This window comes from Rhinopithecus roxellana, chromosome 1 (genome assembly GCF_007565055.1).
Source record: "Rhinopithecus roxellana isolate Shanxi Qingling chromosome 1, ASM756505v1, whole genome shotgun sequence".
Lineage (NCBI taxonomy): Eukaryota > Metazoa > Chordata > Mammalia > Primates > Cercopithecidae > Rhinopithecus > Rhinopithecus roxellana.
Window position 1 is genome coordinate 190,774,602 of NC_044549.1, and position 17,016 is coordinate 190,791,617.

Sequence of the window (17,016 nt, forward strand, 5' to 3'; positions counted from 1 at the left end):
TGACCTTGTGATCCGCCCATCTCGGCCTCCCAAAGTGCTGGGATTACAGGCTTGAGCCACCGCGCCCGGCTGAAATGGAATTTTCAAAGATCAACATTGATGTTCTAATAGACAAATTCACAGATCTTATTTGAGTTTTTATTCTTCTTCAGATTTATGCAGCTTACATCCTCTGCTCCATGTTTCTGTGGTACTATTTAACTTTGGAATCATTCTGTCTTACCTCTGTGTTTCTATCAGCTCCCTCACCACCATTTATAACTATGGGTATTTCTTTATGCTGAGACCATGAACACTCAATGTACCTTGTCTTCAGGGAAATGAACCTCAAAGTGATCAATTCTCTGTTGACAACCTGAATATCCTTATCTCTCTCTAAGCTCTAGCTCCAGGTATTTAACTGTACATAAACAGCCTTTCTTTTTTCTTTTTTGAGATGGAGTTTTGCTCTTGTCACTCAGGCTGGAGTGCAGTGGCACGATTTGGGCTCACTGCAACCTCCACCTCCTGGGTTCAAGCAATTCTCCTGCCTCAGCCTCCCGAGAAGGTGGGATTACAGGCGCCTACCACCATGCCTGGCTAATTTTTGTATTTTCAGTAGAGACGGGGTTTCACCATGTTGGCCAGGCTTGTCTTCAATTCCTGACCTCAGACGATCTGCCCGCCTCAGCCTCCCAAAGTGCTGGGATTACAGACGTTAAGCCACCATGTCCAGCCGTAAACAGCCTTTCTAAACAGGTTTTTCACCTGAATCAGAGAACACAAAATATGTCTACTTTCTCTATTCTCTCAAGGATGGTACACAGCTCCTACTGTTCTACAAGCACAGAAGTTAATGTATTGCTTGTAATGAATGACTTAGGGCATTAGGGCTTATACATCTTGTGGAACACCGGTTAAGAAAGGCTGGCAAGGCAGTTCCAGTTAAACATCCTAGTATCACCTTAAAATTCCATCATTATTTATCATTTCATTCCCCTAAACCATCAACTCCCCTGTTTTAACTTTTTGAGTCCAGTAAACTAAAATTTTTTGTTTTTTAAGTTAATTAGCATGGATATCTCAGTCACATTTACTATTAATAGTTTCTCTTTTCACCCCCTGTATTTGATCAAATAATGAAACCTATCAGTTTTATTTCATATTGTCCATCTAGATCTATCGCTACTTCCACAGTTTATGTCTCTATCACCTGATGCTACATCTGTAAGCTTTCCCACTTTCTTCAATTTCTCTTTTGTGCAATTTAGTTTATTATACTGCCACCAAATTAATCTTTATGAAAATACCAATTTCAAGATAATGGTCATGGGAAAATAAGTCCAAACTCCTCAGCCTGGTACTCAAGGTTCTCCATAATCTAGCCTCAATCTGATTTTTCACTCTTATCTTCTACTATTTCCAAACACAAATCCTCGGCTTCAATAAGTCTTATTTATTCCTTCTCCTCAAATATATCACATTTATTCTAAAGAAAAGAGTAAGTGTTAAGAAATAGTTCAGACACACAAAAAGGTTAAAAACAATAATATATCACATTTTTGACTGAAATGACTGGCTCATGATATTTCTTTCGACTAGAATGCCTTTCCCCTCCTTTTCTTTGTCCTAACCTGTTTTTTCAGCACTCAGCTCAAGCCTATTCTCATTTACAAGTCTATACTTAACTTTTGGTTTACATAGCTTGTCTCCTTTTTAAAATTTCTAGAAAATTTGCATATTCATTGTGTCACAATGATACAGGTTCTTGAACTATTATCTAATTTGTATGACTGTTTCTTTGCTTTATCCTTATTTAGGCTCCAAATTTCTAGAGTTATAACATATAATACGTCCTTGGTAAACATCTCAGCAGTTACAGTTTAATACATCATAAGCATCTAATAAATGAATGATAAATAAAATACTTACAAGTTCATCTGATTCTGCATCCACTAAGACTTCCAACATCATGTTTTCTCCACGACTGCTTTGCTGGAATACTTGAACGCCACTTTTCTTCAAAAAAAACTTTAAAAAAATTCAAAGAATTTAATTTTAATTCTTTCTCCATAATCACTTCACACTTCATAAAGTGAAAAAATTCTGAATTAAATAGCCACTGACTTTGTGTTTGATGTGTTTCAGAGTAGGAAATCCACAGAAATATAATGCCTTCTGGTCAACTCTGGTTATTTTGTTTTTGTTTATGTCTACACGCCAAGCATCTAATGATATTATTTTATACCTAGAAAATAAATCAAGGTATTTAATTTAAAATTAATACATTACAAACAATTACAGTTTTTAAATTTTCCCTTGAATATTTCGTAAGGTTCATCCTTGTTTTTAAAGAGAATGACAGTAAGTTCCAGAAGGAGAAACCACAAGCAGAGGCCGGGCGCGGTGGCTCAAGCCTGTAATCCCAGCACTTTGGGAGGCCGAGACGGGCGGATCACGAGGTCAGGAGATCGAGACCATCCTGGCTAACACGGTGAAACCCCGTCTCTACCTAAAAAAAAATATAAAAAACTAGCCGGGCGAGGTGGCGGGCGCCTGTAGTCCCAGCTACTCGGGAGGCTGAGGCAGGAGAATGGCGTGAACCCGGGAGGCGGAGCTTGCAGTGAGCTGAGATCCGGCCACTGCACTCCAGCCCGGGCGACAGAGCGAGACTCTGTCTCAAAAAAAAAAAAACAAAAAAAACAAAAAAAAACCACAAGCAGATAACCAGCCTCTCTACTGTTATTGGTCTAGACACAATCATCCCTGTAGATTACTAAGTTGAGATCTTCCCCATTAATCTAAAACAAAACTGTATATATAAGTTTTAAGAGAAAATATGACACATAACACAAATCTCCATATCCTCCATGTTCCAAAACCCAGGATGGAAAATAAACATTTTATAATGCCTATTTTATCTTTCTCTTTCCTTTAACAAAAGGAAAAGTTGTAACTGAGAGATTTTACTTTATTTGCCACTGAATTGCCATCTAGGTAGATTATTTGCAGGGAAGATGAGAGAAGAGAAAAAACAAGGAAGTAATGGAAAAGAGAAAAAAATGGAGCTCTTTATTTCTTATTTCCGTCTTTCTAGTTGGGTGGCTGGGGGGTATAATCATCAATGTCACAGCGTTATCAAATAATGCTGGGAGCAGAGACATTGACAATGGAAACAAAAATTCACATATCCATTCGAGGGAGACAAAATGCAGGGATATACATTAGAGAGAAAAAATTCAAACACTTTTAATAGAAGGAGGAAAGAGAAATGCAGAATCTGACCAAAGTAGAGAAGTATAGACACAAGTGTGAGAGATCCTTAGATCCTCGGCAAATTAGATGTAACTCACTGATTATCAATTGACTATAACTGTCATAAACTATTTGCTAATTCTCCAAACAGATATTCAAAGCTCCCTCTCCCCCACTTCTCGCACCCTTGTGTTAGGAAGACTCTTTTGTTGTTGAAAAATTACCAAGTAACATTACCTTGTACAACACCGTTCTATGGCAGGGAATTTTTCCGGCCATGGAGAAGGGTAGACAAACTCTGTGTCTCTATCATACCAGCACATTAGGCACTCACTATGTTGGTTTCTTTTCCTCTCTTCTTTTTTGAGGGAGTGGTTACATGTCTCCATGGCTTCCAATAATCGCTTCTGAATATAAGGATTGACGAGAAGGGTTAAAAGTATAAAAATTCTGTAATCTCAACAGAGTAAGTCTTTTTCCTCCATATACAGTATAACCATTTGTGCTCTTGAAAAACAAAATCTTAACTAATGAAACTCTTCCATTTTATTGCATGAAAAATATGCTATTTGTTGTTTCAAAGGGCCCTAGAATACCGCTGCCACTGCAAAGTCCTCTGAAGCTATTACCCCAACAGTAGCCACTAAAGTGCAAATAAGCAAGGCAGCAGAAAATAAAATTTTAAGTGTGAATCTATTATAATTATTATATCATAATTCACAGAGCATTAATATCTTTACAAAATCTGTAGTAGTACAGCACTGTCCATCTTTCCAAATTAACTTATACATTTAAAGTAATTCCAATCAGGATATCAATGATTTAAAATATCTTTTTTTTTTAAAAAAAGGGTAAGATACCAGTGTTAATATGGAAGAATGAATGTATGAACAGTAAAAAGTAACCTGGGACTTGTCTTATCAGATCCTATCACTTTTGATAAAGCTACTGTAATCAAAACACTAGTACTGACACTACAAGAGACCCACAGACCAGAAGAACAGAATAGATAAGAGTTCAATAATAGACCCAAATCTATGCCAAAACACAGTCCTTTAGGTATTTAAATAATAATATCCTAACTAGCTATCCAGCTGAAAAAAAAGCACATACACTTCTGAACTTCCTACCATATATTAAAACAAGTATCACAATAACAAAATAATAAATGTATCAGAAGAAAATCTAGGTGGTATTGATAATTTAGTGTGATAAACTTTTATTTAAGGAAGACAGAAAAAAACCTAACAGCCTTAAGGGGAAAGACATTTTGTAAGTAAAAGATAATGTATATGACAGAAAATGCCATATACAAATAAAGAGACAGATGTGATACTGGGGAAAACTATTTCTAATATACAAAGTAGCTAAAAATCAAAAGAAAAAAGAAAAATTGGGGAAAGAATAAAACAAGCAAATTACAAAAGAGAAAATGCAAAAGGTAAACATACATAAAAGTATTTTCAGTAAGACATACGGACCAATGGAACAAAATAGCCCAGAAATAAATCCTTAATTTATAGCCGTCTGATTTTTGACAAGGTTGCCAAGAACACACAACAGGGCAAGGATTGCCTCTTCAATAAATGGTGTTGGGACAACTGAATATCCATATGCAGAAGAATAAAATTGGACTTTTACCTTACCATAAACAAAATCAACTCAAAATGGATTAAAAACCTAAACATTAAGACCTTAAACTATAAAACTACTAGAAAAAAACATAGGACAAAAACCTCTTGACACTGGTCTTGGCAATAATTTTTTGGATATGACTGGTGACATGGCTGAATTAATAAAGTCATATTTGGGAGAAGTACATGGCAAAAAGGCATAAACATTTTTGTTTATGTTTTGAGACAGGGATTTGCTCTGACATCCACACTGGAGTGCAGTGAGGCAATCATGGCTTACTGCAGCCTCAACCTCCTGGGCTCAAGCGATCCTCTCACTTCAGCCTCCCAGGCAGTTGGGAATACAGGCATACACCACAATATCCAGGTAATTTTTTTTGGAGGGGTAGAGGTTGGGTCTTGCTATGTTGCCCAGGGTGGGCTTGAATTCCTGGGCTCAGGTAATCCTCCCAAAGTGTTGAGATTACAGGTGTGAGCCATAAACATTATTTTTGATGAGAATTTCAGCTGGAGGATGAGCAGAACAGTTGTCAAGATATAACAAAATCTTGCAGTCATCATCCAGTCAGCTTCCCTGCAGTGAGCACAAGCTGCTGGTACAAAATGTTTGTGAAACCAATCTGAAAAGATGTCCCTGGTGATCCTTGCCTTTTTATCAGCATAATAATGGATTGGTATTAAATTAACACCTTGAAAACAGTGAGAACGCAAGCTTTTGCCTATCACAGCAAGTTTACACTTAACGCATGCTGGGACTACAAGCGCCCTCCACCACGTCCTGCTAATTTTTGGTATTTTTAGTGGAGACGGGATTTCATCGTGTTAAGCCAGGATGGTCTTGATCTCCTGACCTCGTGATCCGCCTGCCTCGGCCTCCCAAAGTGCTGGGATTACAGGCATGAGCCACCGTGCCCGGCCTCAAGTTACTTTCTTAGGAGTTTTTGCATCTACTTTTAGGAGGAGTATCAGTCAGTAATTTTCATTTCTTTTAACGCCATGTCAAATTTGAGTATCTGGAATATGCTAGTCTAATAAAATGTTGGGAAGGAATTTCCCTTCTTCTATTTCTGAAACTTTGTGTAAGACTGGCATTATTTCCGCCGGGTGCAGTGGCTGACGCCTGTAATCCCAGCACTTTGGGAGGTTGAGGCGGACGGATCATGAGGTCAGGAGATCGAGGCTATCCTGGCTAACACGGTGAAACCCCGTCTCTACTAAAAGTACAAAAAATTAGCCGGGCTTGGTGGTGGGTGCCTGTAGTCCCTGCTACTCAGGAGGCTCAGGCAGGAGAATGGCGTGAACCCAGGAGGCAGAGCTTGCAGTGAGCGGAGATAGTGCCACTGCACTCCAGCCTGGGAAACAGGGCAAGACTCCATCTCACAAAAAAAAAAAAAAGATTGGCATTATTTCTTAAATGTTTGCTAGAATTCACAAGTGAAGACATCAGGGCCTAGAAGATATAAAAGACTATTCAGATTTTTATATTTTTTTCTGTGAGTTTTGCTAAGTTGTGATGAAATATGTTCACTTCATCTAGGTTGCTGAATTTGTTGACATAAAGTTTGATCATAACATTCCTTAACTATCCTTTTACTATATGTAGGAACTGTAAGATATCTCTTCTTTCATTCCCAATATTGGTAATTTATGTCTGTCTTCCCCACTTTTATTTAACTTCCTTGATTAGTTTAGGTAGGATTTACTGACTTTATTAATCTTTTCAAAGAACCAACTTTTGATGTCATTCGTTTTTCTCCATTGTTTGTTCATTTTCTGTAGATTTCTGCTTCTTTTTATTTCCCTCATTCTGCTTGAGTTTAATTTGCTCTTCTTTTTCTATCTTCTTAAGGCAGAAGCTTAAGTAGTTTATTTTAAATCTTCTTCTTGTTTAGCACAAGTATCTAGAACCTTAAATTTCCTTTTTAGCCCTGCTTTAGTCATATCATACCGACCATGGATCCTTTTTCTTTCTTTCCTGAGGGGAAAAAAGGCAATCCTCCCGTCTTGGCCTCCCAAAGTGTTGGGATAACAGGTGTGTGCCACCACGCTCAGCCTCGATTATGATGTATTGTATTTTAATTATCATTCAGATCAAAATATTTTCTAATTTTTCTTTTAATTTCTTCTTTCATCATAGGTTATTTAGAAGTGTGCTATTCAGTTTCAAAACATATAGGGATTCCCCAGATCTTTGTTACTATTTCTAATTTAATTCTATGAGTAGGTTTATAGCATTATTCAAATCTTCTTTATCCTTATTGAATTTTTGTCCTCTTGTGTTATTCCTCGGAGAAAAGTGTTGAAATTTCTAGCTATAATTCTGATAATTTTTACAATATATTTAGGATTTTTTATGTCTTCTTGAACTGAACTCTTTTATCTGTATAAAACATCTCTTTATCTCTGGTAATATTACTCCTTGTTCTGAAGATTACTTTGTCTAATAATAGTAAAGCCACTTCAGCCTTATTATAATTAGCATACCTAGAAGTTTTTATGCACATAATGAAGAGGGTAGTTAAATCTCATTAACAAAACATAAATGGTGATTAAAACCCATTGCTCATTAACTTATGTGAAATAGTCTCTGATTAAGAATATATGTGTATGTAATGATTATTTCATGCACTGACCTCATCAATAAAAGGGATTAACACCACAGCTTCCCATTCCTGTTGTTTCCCATTTAGGTCAGTTTTAAAATCAGGTGGGTAATATTCTATAATTGGTGAGTCTTCACTGGTCATCAAATGCTGTGAAAATATAAAATAGCATAATAGAAATATAAGAACCAATATCAATATAGCTTTTCGTTAATGTATTTATAATATTTCCTGTTAGTTTAAAATTTCTAAGCAAACTAAATTTTTGTATCTTAGATATGTCACAATATACTTGCTATATTTTGATTTTCAACTATAAGAATTCTGATTTCACTGCTACTCCTCATTTACATATTTTACTAACCTAGTTATGTAGCAAAGTCATCCTTACTCTCAACATTCATTTTAAGTTAGTTTTTCTTGTTTTTTTCACTCTACAAGACACACAGCTAAATTGTTTTTCTATTCAGACTTCACTCAGTTCACCTAAAAGGCATCTAGTAGTCCTCTATTTTTAGCCTCCAATTGACAATTTACTTTCATGTCCTGAAGAACTGATTCTATTAAGTAATGTAACATCCAAGATAGTTTACAAGAAAAATAGCCTAAAATCCAAGAACCACTGCACCACTAATATCAAAGAGAAATAGTTCAATAACACATTTCTATGACTTTATAACGGAGTTAGACAAAGAAAGCATAAGGAAATAAAGCAGTATACTCTCAGGGTAATACTCAAAATATTTAAAACAACCAGTATGGCATGGGCACTGTACAATAGAACAGACTGTAAAACACTTGCATGGTCATGCTGGTCCAGAGTGGTTGAGTATTAAAGCATATTGTATCCAAAGGCAGGAAAAAAAGAATCAAAGAAACTTATGAAGAAAGGGAAGCCAGGACCAAGAATGGGTTAAGGTTCAGAAAGATGCAGAAGGGAGTCTGACGCTGCTAAAGAAGTAAAAGGTGTGTGTGTGTCTACTCCATTTCCTGACCAAACCATGGAATTAAAAGAACAGATTGTTACCCTTGAAGAATGATACAAAGTATAACTTCAGAATCACCTTAGCAGGCTTAGGGTAATTTTGGTAACCTTATCACTCCTGAAATATTTTCCTCCTGTTACAAGAAATATGTTAACCAAAGAAAGCTTTTTATTTCACAATTTGATAAATAAAATGTTTAAAAACAAACATATACTGAGGTAGTACTGCTGTTGGGATAAACGACTTATTAGAACCATCCCTGTACCAAAAGGTAGAGAATAAAAGAGAAATGAATCTATAAATGTTAGACAAAGTAGATAGCTTCAGATTTTGTCTGTTTTAGTCTACTTTCTTCAGTGTAGAGACAAACTGAAAATCTGTTAAAAGGTGCTGAAAATGAAGCCAGGCTCAAAATGGTTTACAGAGTTTCTTTGCATCTTCAAAACAAAGCTAACTTTAAATCAAGGAATTACTTTTCAAGGGACTTGTTAAACAAATACTATGGTTTAAAACTGAAAATAACTATTTAGCCACCAAATAAATTTGAGTATTATTGTTTCCAGGTTTGTCCTAAATATCAAAAAGGACATAAAAACATTTAATTCTAAAGCCCACCTGGTAGCATGTAGGAAGTAAATTTTTGCTGGCTGCTGGCAGTACAGCAAGAAGCTGTTCAAACGGCTTAAAAGGTTTTCCTAGTTCAAAATGGATTTTGAGTGTACTGATGTTGCGTATATCAGATAGGAAAGGTGCATAATGATACGGATAATACCTATAAAACAAAACTGAGTTTTAAACAACTGGCATCTTTATGAATTAGGTTAATAATAAGCATATACTTTTCCCCATATTTTAAACACCATATAAAAATGATTTTGAAAAATTAGTACTGCCCATAATTCTACCATTTGAATATAACAAATTAGCACTGTTGGAAAACTTAGGTCATTTGATGGCAACAAATGTTACATTTCCTCAATTTTTTTTTTTTTTTTTGGATGGAGTCTTGCTCTGTCACCCAGGCTGGAGCACAGTGGCGCAATCCTGGCTCACTGCAAGCTCCGCCTCCCAGGTTCACGCCATTCTCTTGCCTCAGCCTCCCAAGTAGCTGGGACTACAGGCGCCTGCCACCACCCGGGGCTAATGTTTTGTATTTTTGGTAGAGATAGGGTTTCACCTTGTTAGCCAGGATGGTCTCGATCTCCTGACCTCGTGATCCGCCTGCCTCGGCCTCCCCAAGTGCTGGGATTACAGGCGGATTACCGGCCTGTTCCCTGAATTTTTAAAGTGTGGTTTCACATTTCTGAAATTGGGATGAATGATGAATCAGATAGTTGAAAAACATGTATAATGTAAGGCTTTTTTGCTTTTTTTAATTCTCAAAATGTTGATTGTGAATCTTCCAATCAATAGATTGAACCAGAAATAATGAGGTAGTCAGAAGACTTTCAGTTTGGTCACTTGAGCCCGGATCATTTAAGCAAGAGGCTGGAAACAGTTGAATGTTCTGGTAAAAGCTCACAAGGAGAGGAAGAAAAGTGAGTCTGAGCTTATCTGGCCATTACCAGTCAGATCTAAGAACTTTTATCTTTGAATTAGCATGCTTATTATTGTATTTATGATAAGGATGAAACCGTGTATCGATCACATACACTAATTGTTTTTATTACCTTCTTATCTTAATTACAGGTATAAATACTTTATAAAGCTTTGAACAAACAATTTTTAAAAATTTCAATATGCTCGTCATGTTTGACTCAGGATACCAAAAAAATTGAAATGTTTTTGTATTCCATAATTATGGCATACATTTCAAAAAAATGGGGAAGTTTAGGAGGCCAAATGCCATGTGGAATAGAAAATGGATAGACTTTGGAATCAGACAGGCTTTGACTTGATTCTTGGGTTTATAATCTTTAGGAAGATTACCTAACGTTTCTTAACCTTTCAGAACCTCAATTTCTTCATCTGTAAAAGGGAGAAAACACTATTTACTTCAAATAGTTGTGAAGATTATGTGAGAGCATGCTTTTTATGTGCCTGGCCTTAATGTAAGTTACAACAGGAATAACTTACATTCACACTATTTTAAAAATGGCAAATCAAGGATTTTCTTCATGAGATTGCTCCTCAGGGAGGCCCTAAGAATCAGGTGATCATAAAACTTTTTTCAAAGGCTTTATTAAGTAAAACCATAATTAATGTCATGTTATTTTGCATTGGTTTGTATTGCTAGATGGCTCTGAAACAGAGCCTAGTACAGGTGCTTTGAACAAAACCAAACCAAACGGAGCTGTGTTATCACCTAAAAGTCTCTAGTATTCACTGTATCATTGTTTGGTTTTTTATTTTTCTACTTTGGTGGATGGTCTGAAAATGCAGATGAGATTTGCTAGAATAGAAAACATGAGAGAAACAAAACTATTACCATTTCCAGTAAAAGCAAATAATTGGGAGGCTGAGGCACGATAATTGTTTGCACCCGGGAAGGGGAGGTTGCAGCAGTGAGCCAAGACTGAACCACTGGACTGTAGCCTTGGTGACAGAACAAGAAAGAAAGAAAATAACTCCTTTCTCTTTTCTTCTTCACCTTTCTAGCCCATCATACCAGTGAGCCCATTCTTCAATGATTATTCTATTTTTTTTTTTTAAGAGACAGAGTCTCGTTCTGTTGCCCAGGCTGGAGTGCAGTGGTGAGACCTCAGCTCAGCTCACTGCAGCCTCCACCTCCCAAGTTCAAGCGATTCTCCTGCCTCAGCCTCCCAAGTAGCTGGGACTATGGAGGCACACCACCACGCCCAGCTAATTTTTATATTTTTAGTAGAGATGGGGTTTCACCATGTTGGCCAGGCTAGTCTCAAATTCTCGAACTCAAGTGATCTGTCCACCTTGGCCTCCCAAAGTGCTGGGATTAGAGGCGTGAGCCACTGCGCCTGAACACTTCAGTAATTATTCTTGATAGAGAATTCTTTAGCAAACACAAAAAATGTAAAGAGAATATAATGAACACCCTCACATAACCATTACTCCAACCCAATAATTATCAAGACTTTGTCAAACTTGACTAACTTTGATAGAGAACATTAAATCTTTACATTAACCAAGACCTCTTATTATGAGCCTTCTGCTAGGGCTGGAGAAGACATTACCTATATTTCACTTAAACCTGGTTGTATGGAAGTTTTAAAAAATTACCATAAGTAGAGGCCAGGCACAGTAACTCACGCCTGTAATCCTAGCACTTTGGGAGGCCGAGGTAGGTGGATCACCTGAGGTCAGGAGTTCAAGACTAGCCTGGCCAACAAGGAGAAACACCATCTCTAATAAAAATATAAAAATTAGCCAGTCGTGGTGGCGCATGCCTGTAATCCAAGCTACTCAGGGGGCTGAGGCAGGAGAATCACTTGAACCCAGGAGGCGGAGACTGCAATGAGCTAAGATCATGCCATTGCATTCCAGCCTGGGCAACAGAGTGAGACTCTGTCTCAAAAAAAAAAAAAAAAAAAAATTACCATAAGTAGAAATAAAAGGAAGTGCTCCCTAAATAAGACTCTAGTAGAATGAATCATTATAAAAAGACAAAACTTTATTTTTGTTTTTATTCTCTCACCAGCTCCAGGACTGAACTCCATGATAGTAATAGTGCAAAATCCACTGTATTGCCTGAATATAACATGCAGCTTGATCAGCCAGAAAGTCACTGAAAATAGAATATTTTCATTATAATATATTTTTTAAAGATATGCCAGTGTCTTTAGAGCATGATATCTGCTGATACAACATTTTACCTCAGATGATTTATGTAATCAATGAATTAGCTATTTATAGCTAAAAATTATAATCCTAAAAACTCCAAAATATTTTTAAAAATTCCATCCTGGTACATTATAGTTTTCCTAAACCAACTATCAAAATAGATAAACCTGTTATTCATATTTACTCAGTTAATGTACCACTCCTTTGGTTTGAAGATTTACCCAATGAAGCTTTCCATAGTGACACTATCACTCTCTTAAATAGTGGGGGTGAGATGGGAGAAAGGGATGGGAATCTTCCTTATATGGGATGATACTTCAGAGAAGCAAAGGAGCAAATCAGGAAGATCTTAAAATTTGGTTACAGAAGCTAGAACACGTTCAGAAGTGCTGTATGTGAACAATATTCCCTCTAATCCTTTCTTTGTCAAAAACCAAATGCCATCTTCTAAGTTTGGGTAAAATAAGTCTTCAAATCATCAAAACAAAACAAAACAGAGCCCTGGGCTAAAGGCAAAAGTATTCACTTAGAAATTCCATAACTACGTATTTCTGGGAGGTATGTTTTTTATCATGAAAAATAATTGCTTTTTTATTACAAAAGAACTATTTCCTCATGAGTGAAAATCTGGATAATGAAGAACAGCATTTTTATCATCTTATAACCATCACTTTTACATTTTGTAGTGTTTCGGTCTTTTTTCTGTATCTAGGTTTTTTTAAGTGTTAATGAGAGCATACTGTATATATGATTTCATGTCCTTCCTTTACAATTTGTACTTAATAATGTACTATAAGCATCCTTCCAAATTGTTATGAACTTTCTGCAAGTACCAGTTTAGCAGTTCTGCAGATTCTGGAGATGGAAGAGGTGACAGAGATGTTGACTGTAACGAAGAAGCAGTGGCCAATTATGATGAACCTTCTTACTGGACATTTAGATTATTTCTAATTTTTTACTATTATAAACAACTTTGTAACAAAAATCCTTTTATATAAGGATCATTTTCTCTTCAGCAATTTTTATCACAGTAATATAATACAAGTCAGAATACCATCTTCTTCAAAACCAGATTAGTTGAAACATACACAATAATTAATGAAACCAAAAAATCCTTTTTCTCCCACTACTTTATCAAAATTACATTTTCTGAATAACTGCAAAATCTGATTTTTTCTATTTTAAAATAAAAGCACTGGCAAAAACGTACTCAGATACTATGTCAACCCCCATCTTCGTCATGTAATATGTTCTTTTATATTGTCTAAACTCAGTTTCAAATAGGTCATCATCTTCAGTCTCATCTTCTAAATTATCTGGGAAAAAAGAAAGATAGTGACTGACAATTATGAATAGCCTGTTTTTCCCCCTAATGATTTGATAAATGCATATCCAAGTTGATACTTATAAGCTATCACAGAAATCTGTTCCACCCAAAATCTGTAATAATAAAGAAAAGGTACAACTATCCTGTCAAAGTAGTAACATACCAAAACACATACTTCGTACTTACCCTTAGAAGTTATCATTTCGCCTTCATTTTTGTCTAAAGCAGCCCAACACAGAGAATTTTCCTGGCCCTATAAATTGTAAATCAACATAAAATGAATGGTAAGATACATTTCAAAATAAGATGTCATTTCTCTTCCATGCACCCATTTGCTTTTCTATAGTTCTTTCATGTTATAACATCCTTCATATCCTGCCCACCTGTTTTTCCTCCCTTGTGATCTCAATCCTTTCTCTCCTCTATTCTCTGATTTCCTGCCTACTGCCAATGACTCTCTTTAGTTCTTCCTACTCCCTTATCCTCATTTCCTTTCTTTCATCCAACTTATGGCCTCTACAAACTTCCTATGTCTGGGCTATTCCTGTACAGTGTCTCTAAAGTTAGCTGCATATGGCTGGAAGACTGGTGAAGTTTAAGGACCAAATTGTGGTGGGGAAACCAGGGATTACTGACAGGTAAGTTTTGTGTGTACAGGTTCCCAAAAAGTTGCAGTGCGTGTTTTCTTAGGGGAGAAAGAAGAAAAAACAAAACAAAACACCACACACAAAAACCAGTGGAATGCAGACTGACTGCTGCCAAGTTCCAGTGAGGAGGAGCTAAGTAGCGAGGACTACACTACAGAAAACAAGGTCAGTTGCCCCTCCTGGAGCAAGAGTCATTAGGTTTGAACCTAAATAGAACCAGTACAGCAAGGACAGTAAGAAACTCAACAGAATCGTGGCCAGGCACGGTGGCTCACACTTGTAATCCCAGCACTTAAGAGAGGCTGAGGCGGGCGGATCACAAGGTCAGGAGTTCGAGACCAGCATTACTAACATAGTGAAAACCCGTCTCAACTAAAAAATACAAAAATTAGCTGGGTGGTGGTGTGCGCCTCTAATCCCAACTACTCATGAGGCTGAGGCAGGAGAATCCTTGAACCCAGGAGGTGGAGGTTGCAGTGAGCCAAGATTATGCCATTGCACACCAGCCTGGGTGACAGAGTGATACACTGTCTCCAAAAAAAAAAAAAAAAAAGGAACAACAGAATCCAATAATTATGGAGAGGCTGAGGAATTTTCACAAGAGGTTTACTTTTCAAGTTAACACAAGACACTCTTTGGAGATTATCAGAGGTGTTTTGCAGGGCACTATCATATTCTAATTGATTCTATTATTCATTTATTAGGCACATAACATTTATTAGATATTGTGCTATTAAGTTTGCACAAAAGTAACTGTGGTTTTTGCCATTATTGTTAGACTATTGTATTTTATATGTAAATCATTTCTAGAGAAAAATCACTGATCTAGTTAATATCTCATATCATTAAATGCTATAAATATCCACATTTTAAAAACTAGTCCATTGTTTCAAAATAACAATTTTTTTTTTAATTAAAAAAAATTGCCAGGGGAAAGCGTGAATGCAGTCCTCCACTACCATAAGTCATGCAGTTGAGTTTCCCACATTTGGCGAAATAGCAAGGCATCAGCACAGCCAGAGTGCAATGGATAAATCTCGCCCTGGGAAAACCACCCTCATGATCATGGTATCCTCCCTGTCAGGTTTTGAATAATTGTTTTTCTTTTTTTTTTGAGACAGAGTCTCACTCTATCAGCCAGGCTGGAGTGCAGTGGCCCGATCTTGGCTCACTGCAACCTCTGTCTCCCAGGTTCAAGCGATTCTTGTGCCTCAGCCTTCCAAGTAGCTGGGACTACAGGTGCCCGCCAGCACACCCAGCTAATTTTTGTTTTTTTAGTAGAGATGGGGTTTCGCCGTGTTGGCCAGGCTGGTCTCAAACTCCTGACTTCAGGTAATTCACCCACCTCTGCCTCCCAAAGTGCTGGAATTACAAGTGTGAGCCACTGCACCTGGCCTTAAATAACTATTTTTAATAACATGTTTTAAATAATTGTTTTAAAAAGATAAATCATTTTCTGGGCTTTTATGTTTAGAAATGTTTTCCACATTTATTAACATAAAACACAATGTACCTCTTCAACAGTAAAAATAAGAAACTGATTATTGAAGATCTGCTTAAGTGATAGAAGCTAATAGAAAAAAAGAAACCAATTTCTGAAATGCCTATAGGGAGGAAGAAAGAGAAATAAAACAAGGCAATCCCAAATCATAAGAAGAAAAATGAGAAACAAAGAATATAATTTTTGCCATTACAGTTAAAATAATGAAAGGACACCTAAAAAAACAGACACCTTTAATTTTTTCTTTTCCTTGTAGTTTCTGGCTTCTTCTGCTGCTACACCTGCTGCTTCGTTGAGGTACTTGTTACCAACTCTGCTTTCAAACCATTTTAGGTCCACAAAAACTTCACTGAAGTGCTCCCGATCAAACTGTACAAAAATATTTAAATTTATTTTAAAATAATTTAAGTATATCTGGAAAAATACAAATCAAACTTATAACAGTGACTACTACTGGGGTATAGGAAATTGGAGAATGTTACTCTTTTATAAATACGGGAAACCTCATGTGTGACTCTAAAAATACAAATAGAAAGCAAATAAAAATAAAATTAATTTAGGTAAAAGTGTTTATACTGAATGAGCAACTGGAATAGAATTATAAAACCCCTTTCTTATGGTATCACATAATTGGTGACTGACCATTTATAGCTACTCTGCGAAAGGAAAACAAAAATTTCTAGTTACTTACATCTGATAGTTTCACAAGGTATTTCTCAAATCGAGGTAAGTTGAGATGCCCACTTTCATTAATATAACCTGAAAGAAACAAAAATTTACATCTATACTAAAAGCTGACATTTTTTCTAAACAATTCCACAAAATTCTGTCTACAAAATGTTGAATGTTCATGTTCTACAGTACTAATCAAGAAAAAACAGTGATGGACTATATACCAACTGGCCCTAGTTTCTATGAATTTTATGCTACTATAATATGCAACATGTAAGTATCGAAGCCAAATATAAGAAATTCCAGGTTCCACAGAATAATAATCCAACATTTGGTAACAATTAATTAAATATGTTCTATAATATATCTAGATCATTCAATTTGATATGTTAACTTAAGGACTGATGTCCTGCTACCCTGTGATCTGTTTTATTCAGCATCACTATGTTTGTCAATTTTGTTTTCATTGAAAAATCACTGCTTCATATTAAATACTCTGATGCATATCCATTCAAAAAAATTGAATTTCTATGCTTAAATATGAAAAAGGTAAAACCAATAAATTATGCTGGCTTTCTTAAGGAATTAAAGGCAAAGATTAGGCCGGGTGTGGTGGCTCATGCCTGTAATCCCAGCACTTTGGGAAGCCAAGGCCG

The 17,016-nt window shown here is 36.3% G+C and overlaps 1 protein-coding gene and 1 non-coding gene across 6 annotated transcripts in view; both read right to left on the minus strand.

Moving 5' to 3' along the window:
• The window catches only part of XRN1 (5'-3' exoribonuclease 1), a 147,646-nt gene that overhangs the window by 112,249 nt on the left and 18,381 nt on the right, over nucleotides 1-17,016 (minus strand). For all 5 annotated transcript variants that reach the window (XM_030934851.1, XM_030934849.1, XM_030934850.1 and 2 more), the window contains 10 exons: nucleotides 16,380-16,447; nucleotides 15,920-16,057; nucleotides 13,727-13,793; nucleotides 13,424-13,529; nucleotides 12,068-12,157; nucleotides 9,073-9,229; nucleotides 7,502-7,621; nucleotides 3,472-3,641; nucleotides 2,107-2,227; nucleotides 1,912-2,010 (listed from right to left, as the gene is read on the minus strand). In XM_030934851.1, coding sequence (XP_030790711.1) covers nucleotides 1,912-2,010; nucleotides 2,107-2,227; nucleotides 3,472-3,641; nucleotides 7,502-7,621; nucleotides 9,073-9,229; nucleotides 12,068-12,157; nucleotides 13,424-13,529; nucleotides 13,727-13,793; nucleotides 15,920-16,057; nucleotides 16,380-16,447 — 1,136 coding nt within the window. The remainder of the gene's footprint in view (nucleotides 1-1,911; nucleotides 2,011-2,106; nucleotides 2,228-3,471; nucleotides 3,642-7,501; nucleotides 7,622-9,072; nucleotides 9,230-12,067; nucleotides 12,158-13,423; nucleotides 13,530-13,726; nucleotides 13,794-15,919; nucleotides 16,058-16,379; nucleotides 16,448-17,016) is intronic.
• Nucleotides 15,115-15,276, minus strand: LOC115892283. Its single transcript, XR_004052181.1, has one exon. It is a non-coding gene; the product is annotated as a U1 spliceosomal RNA (small nuclear RNA).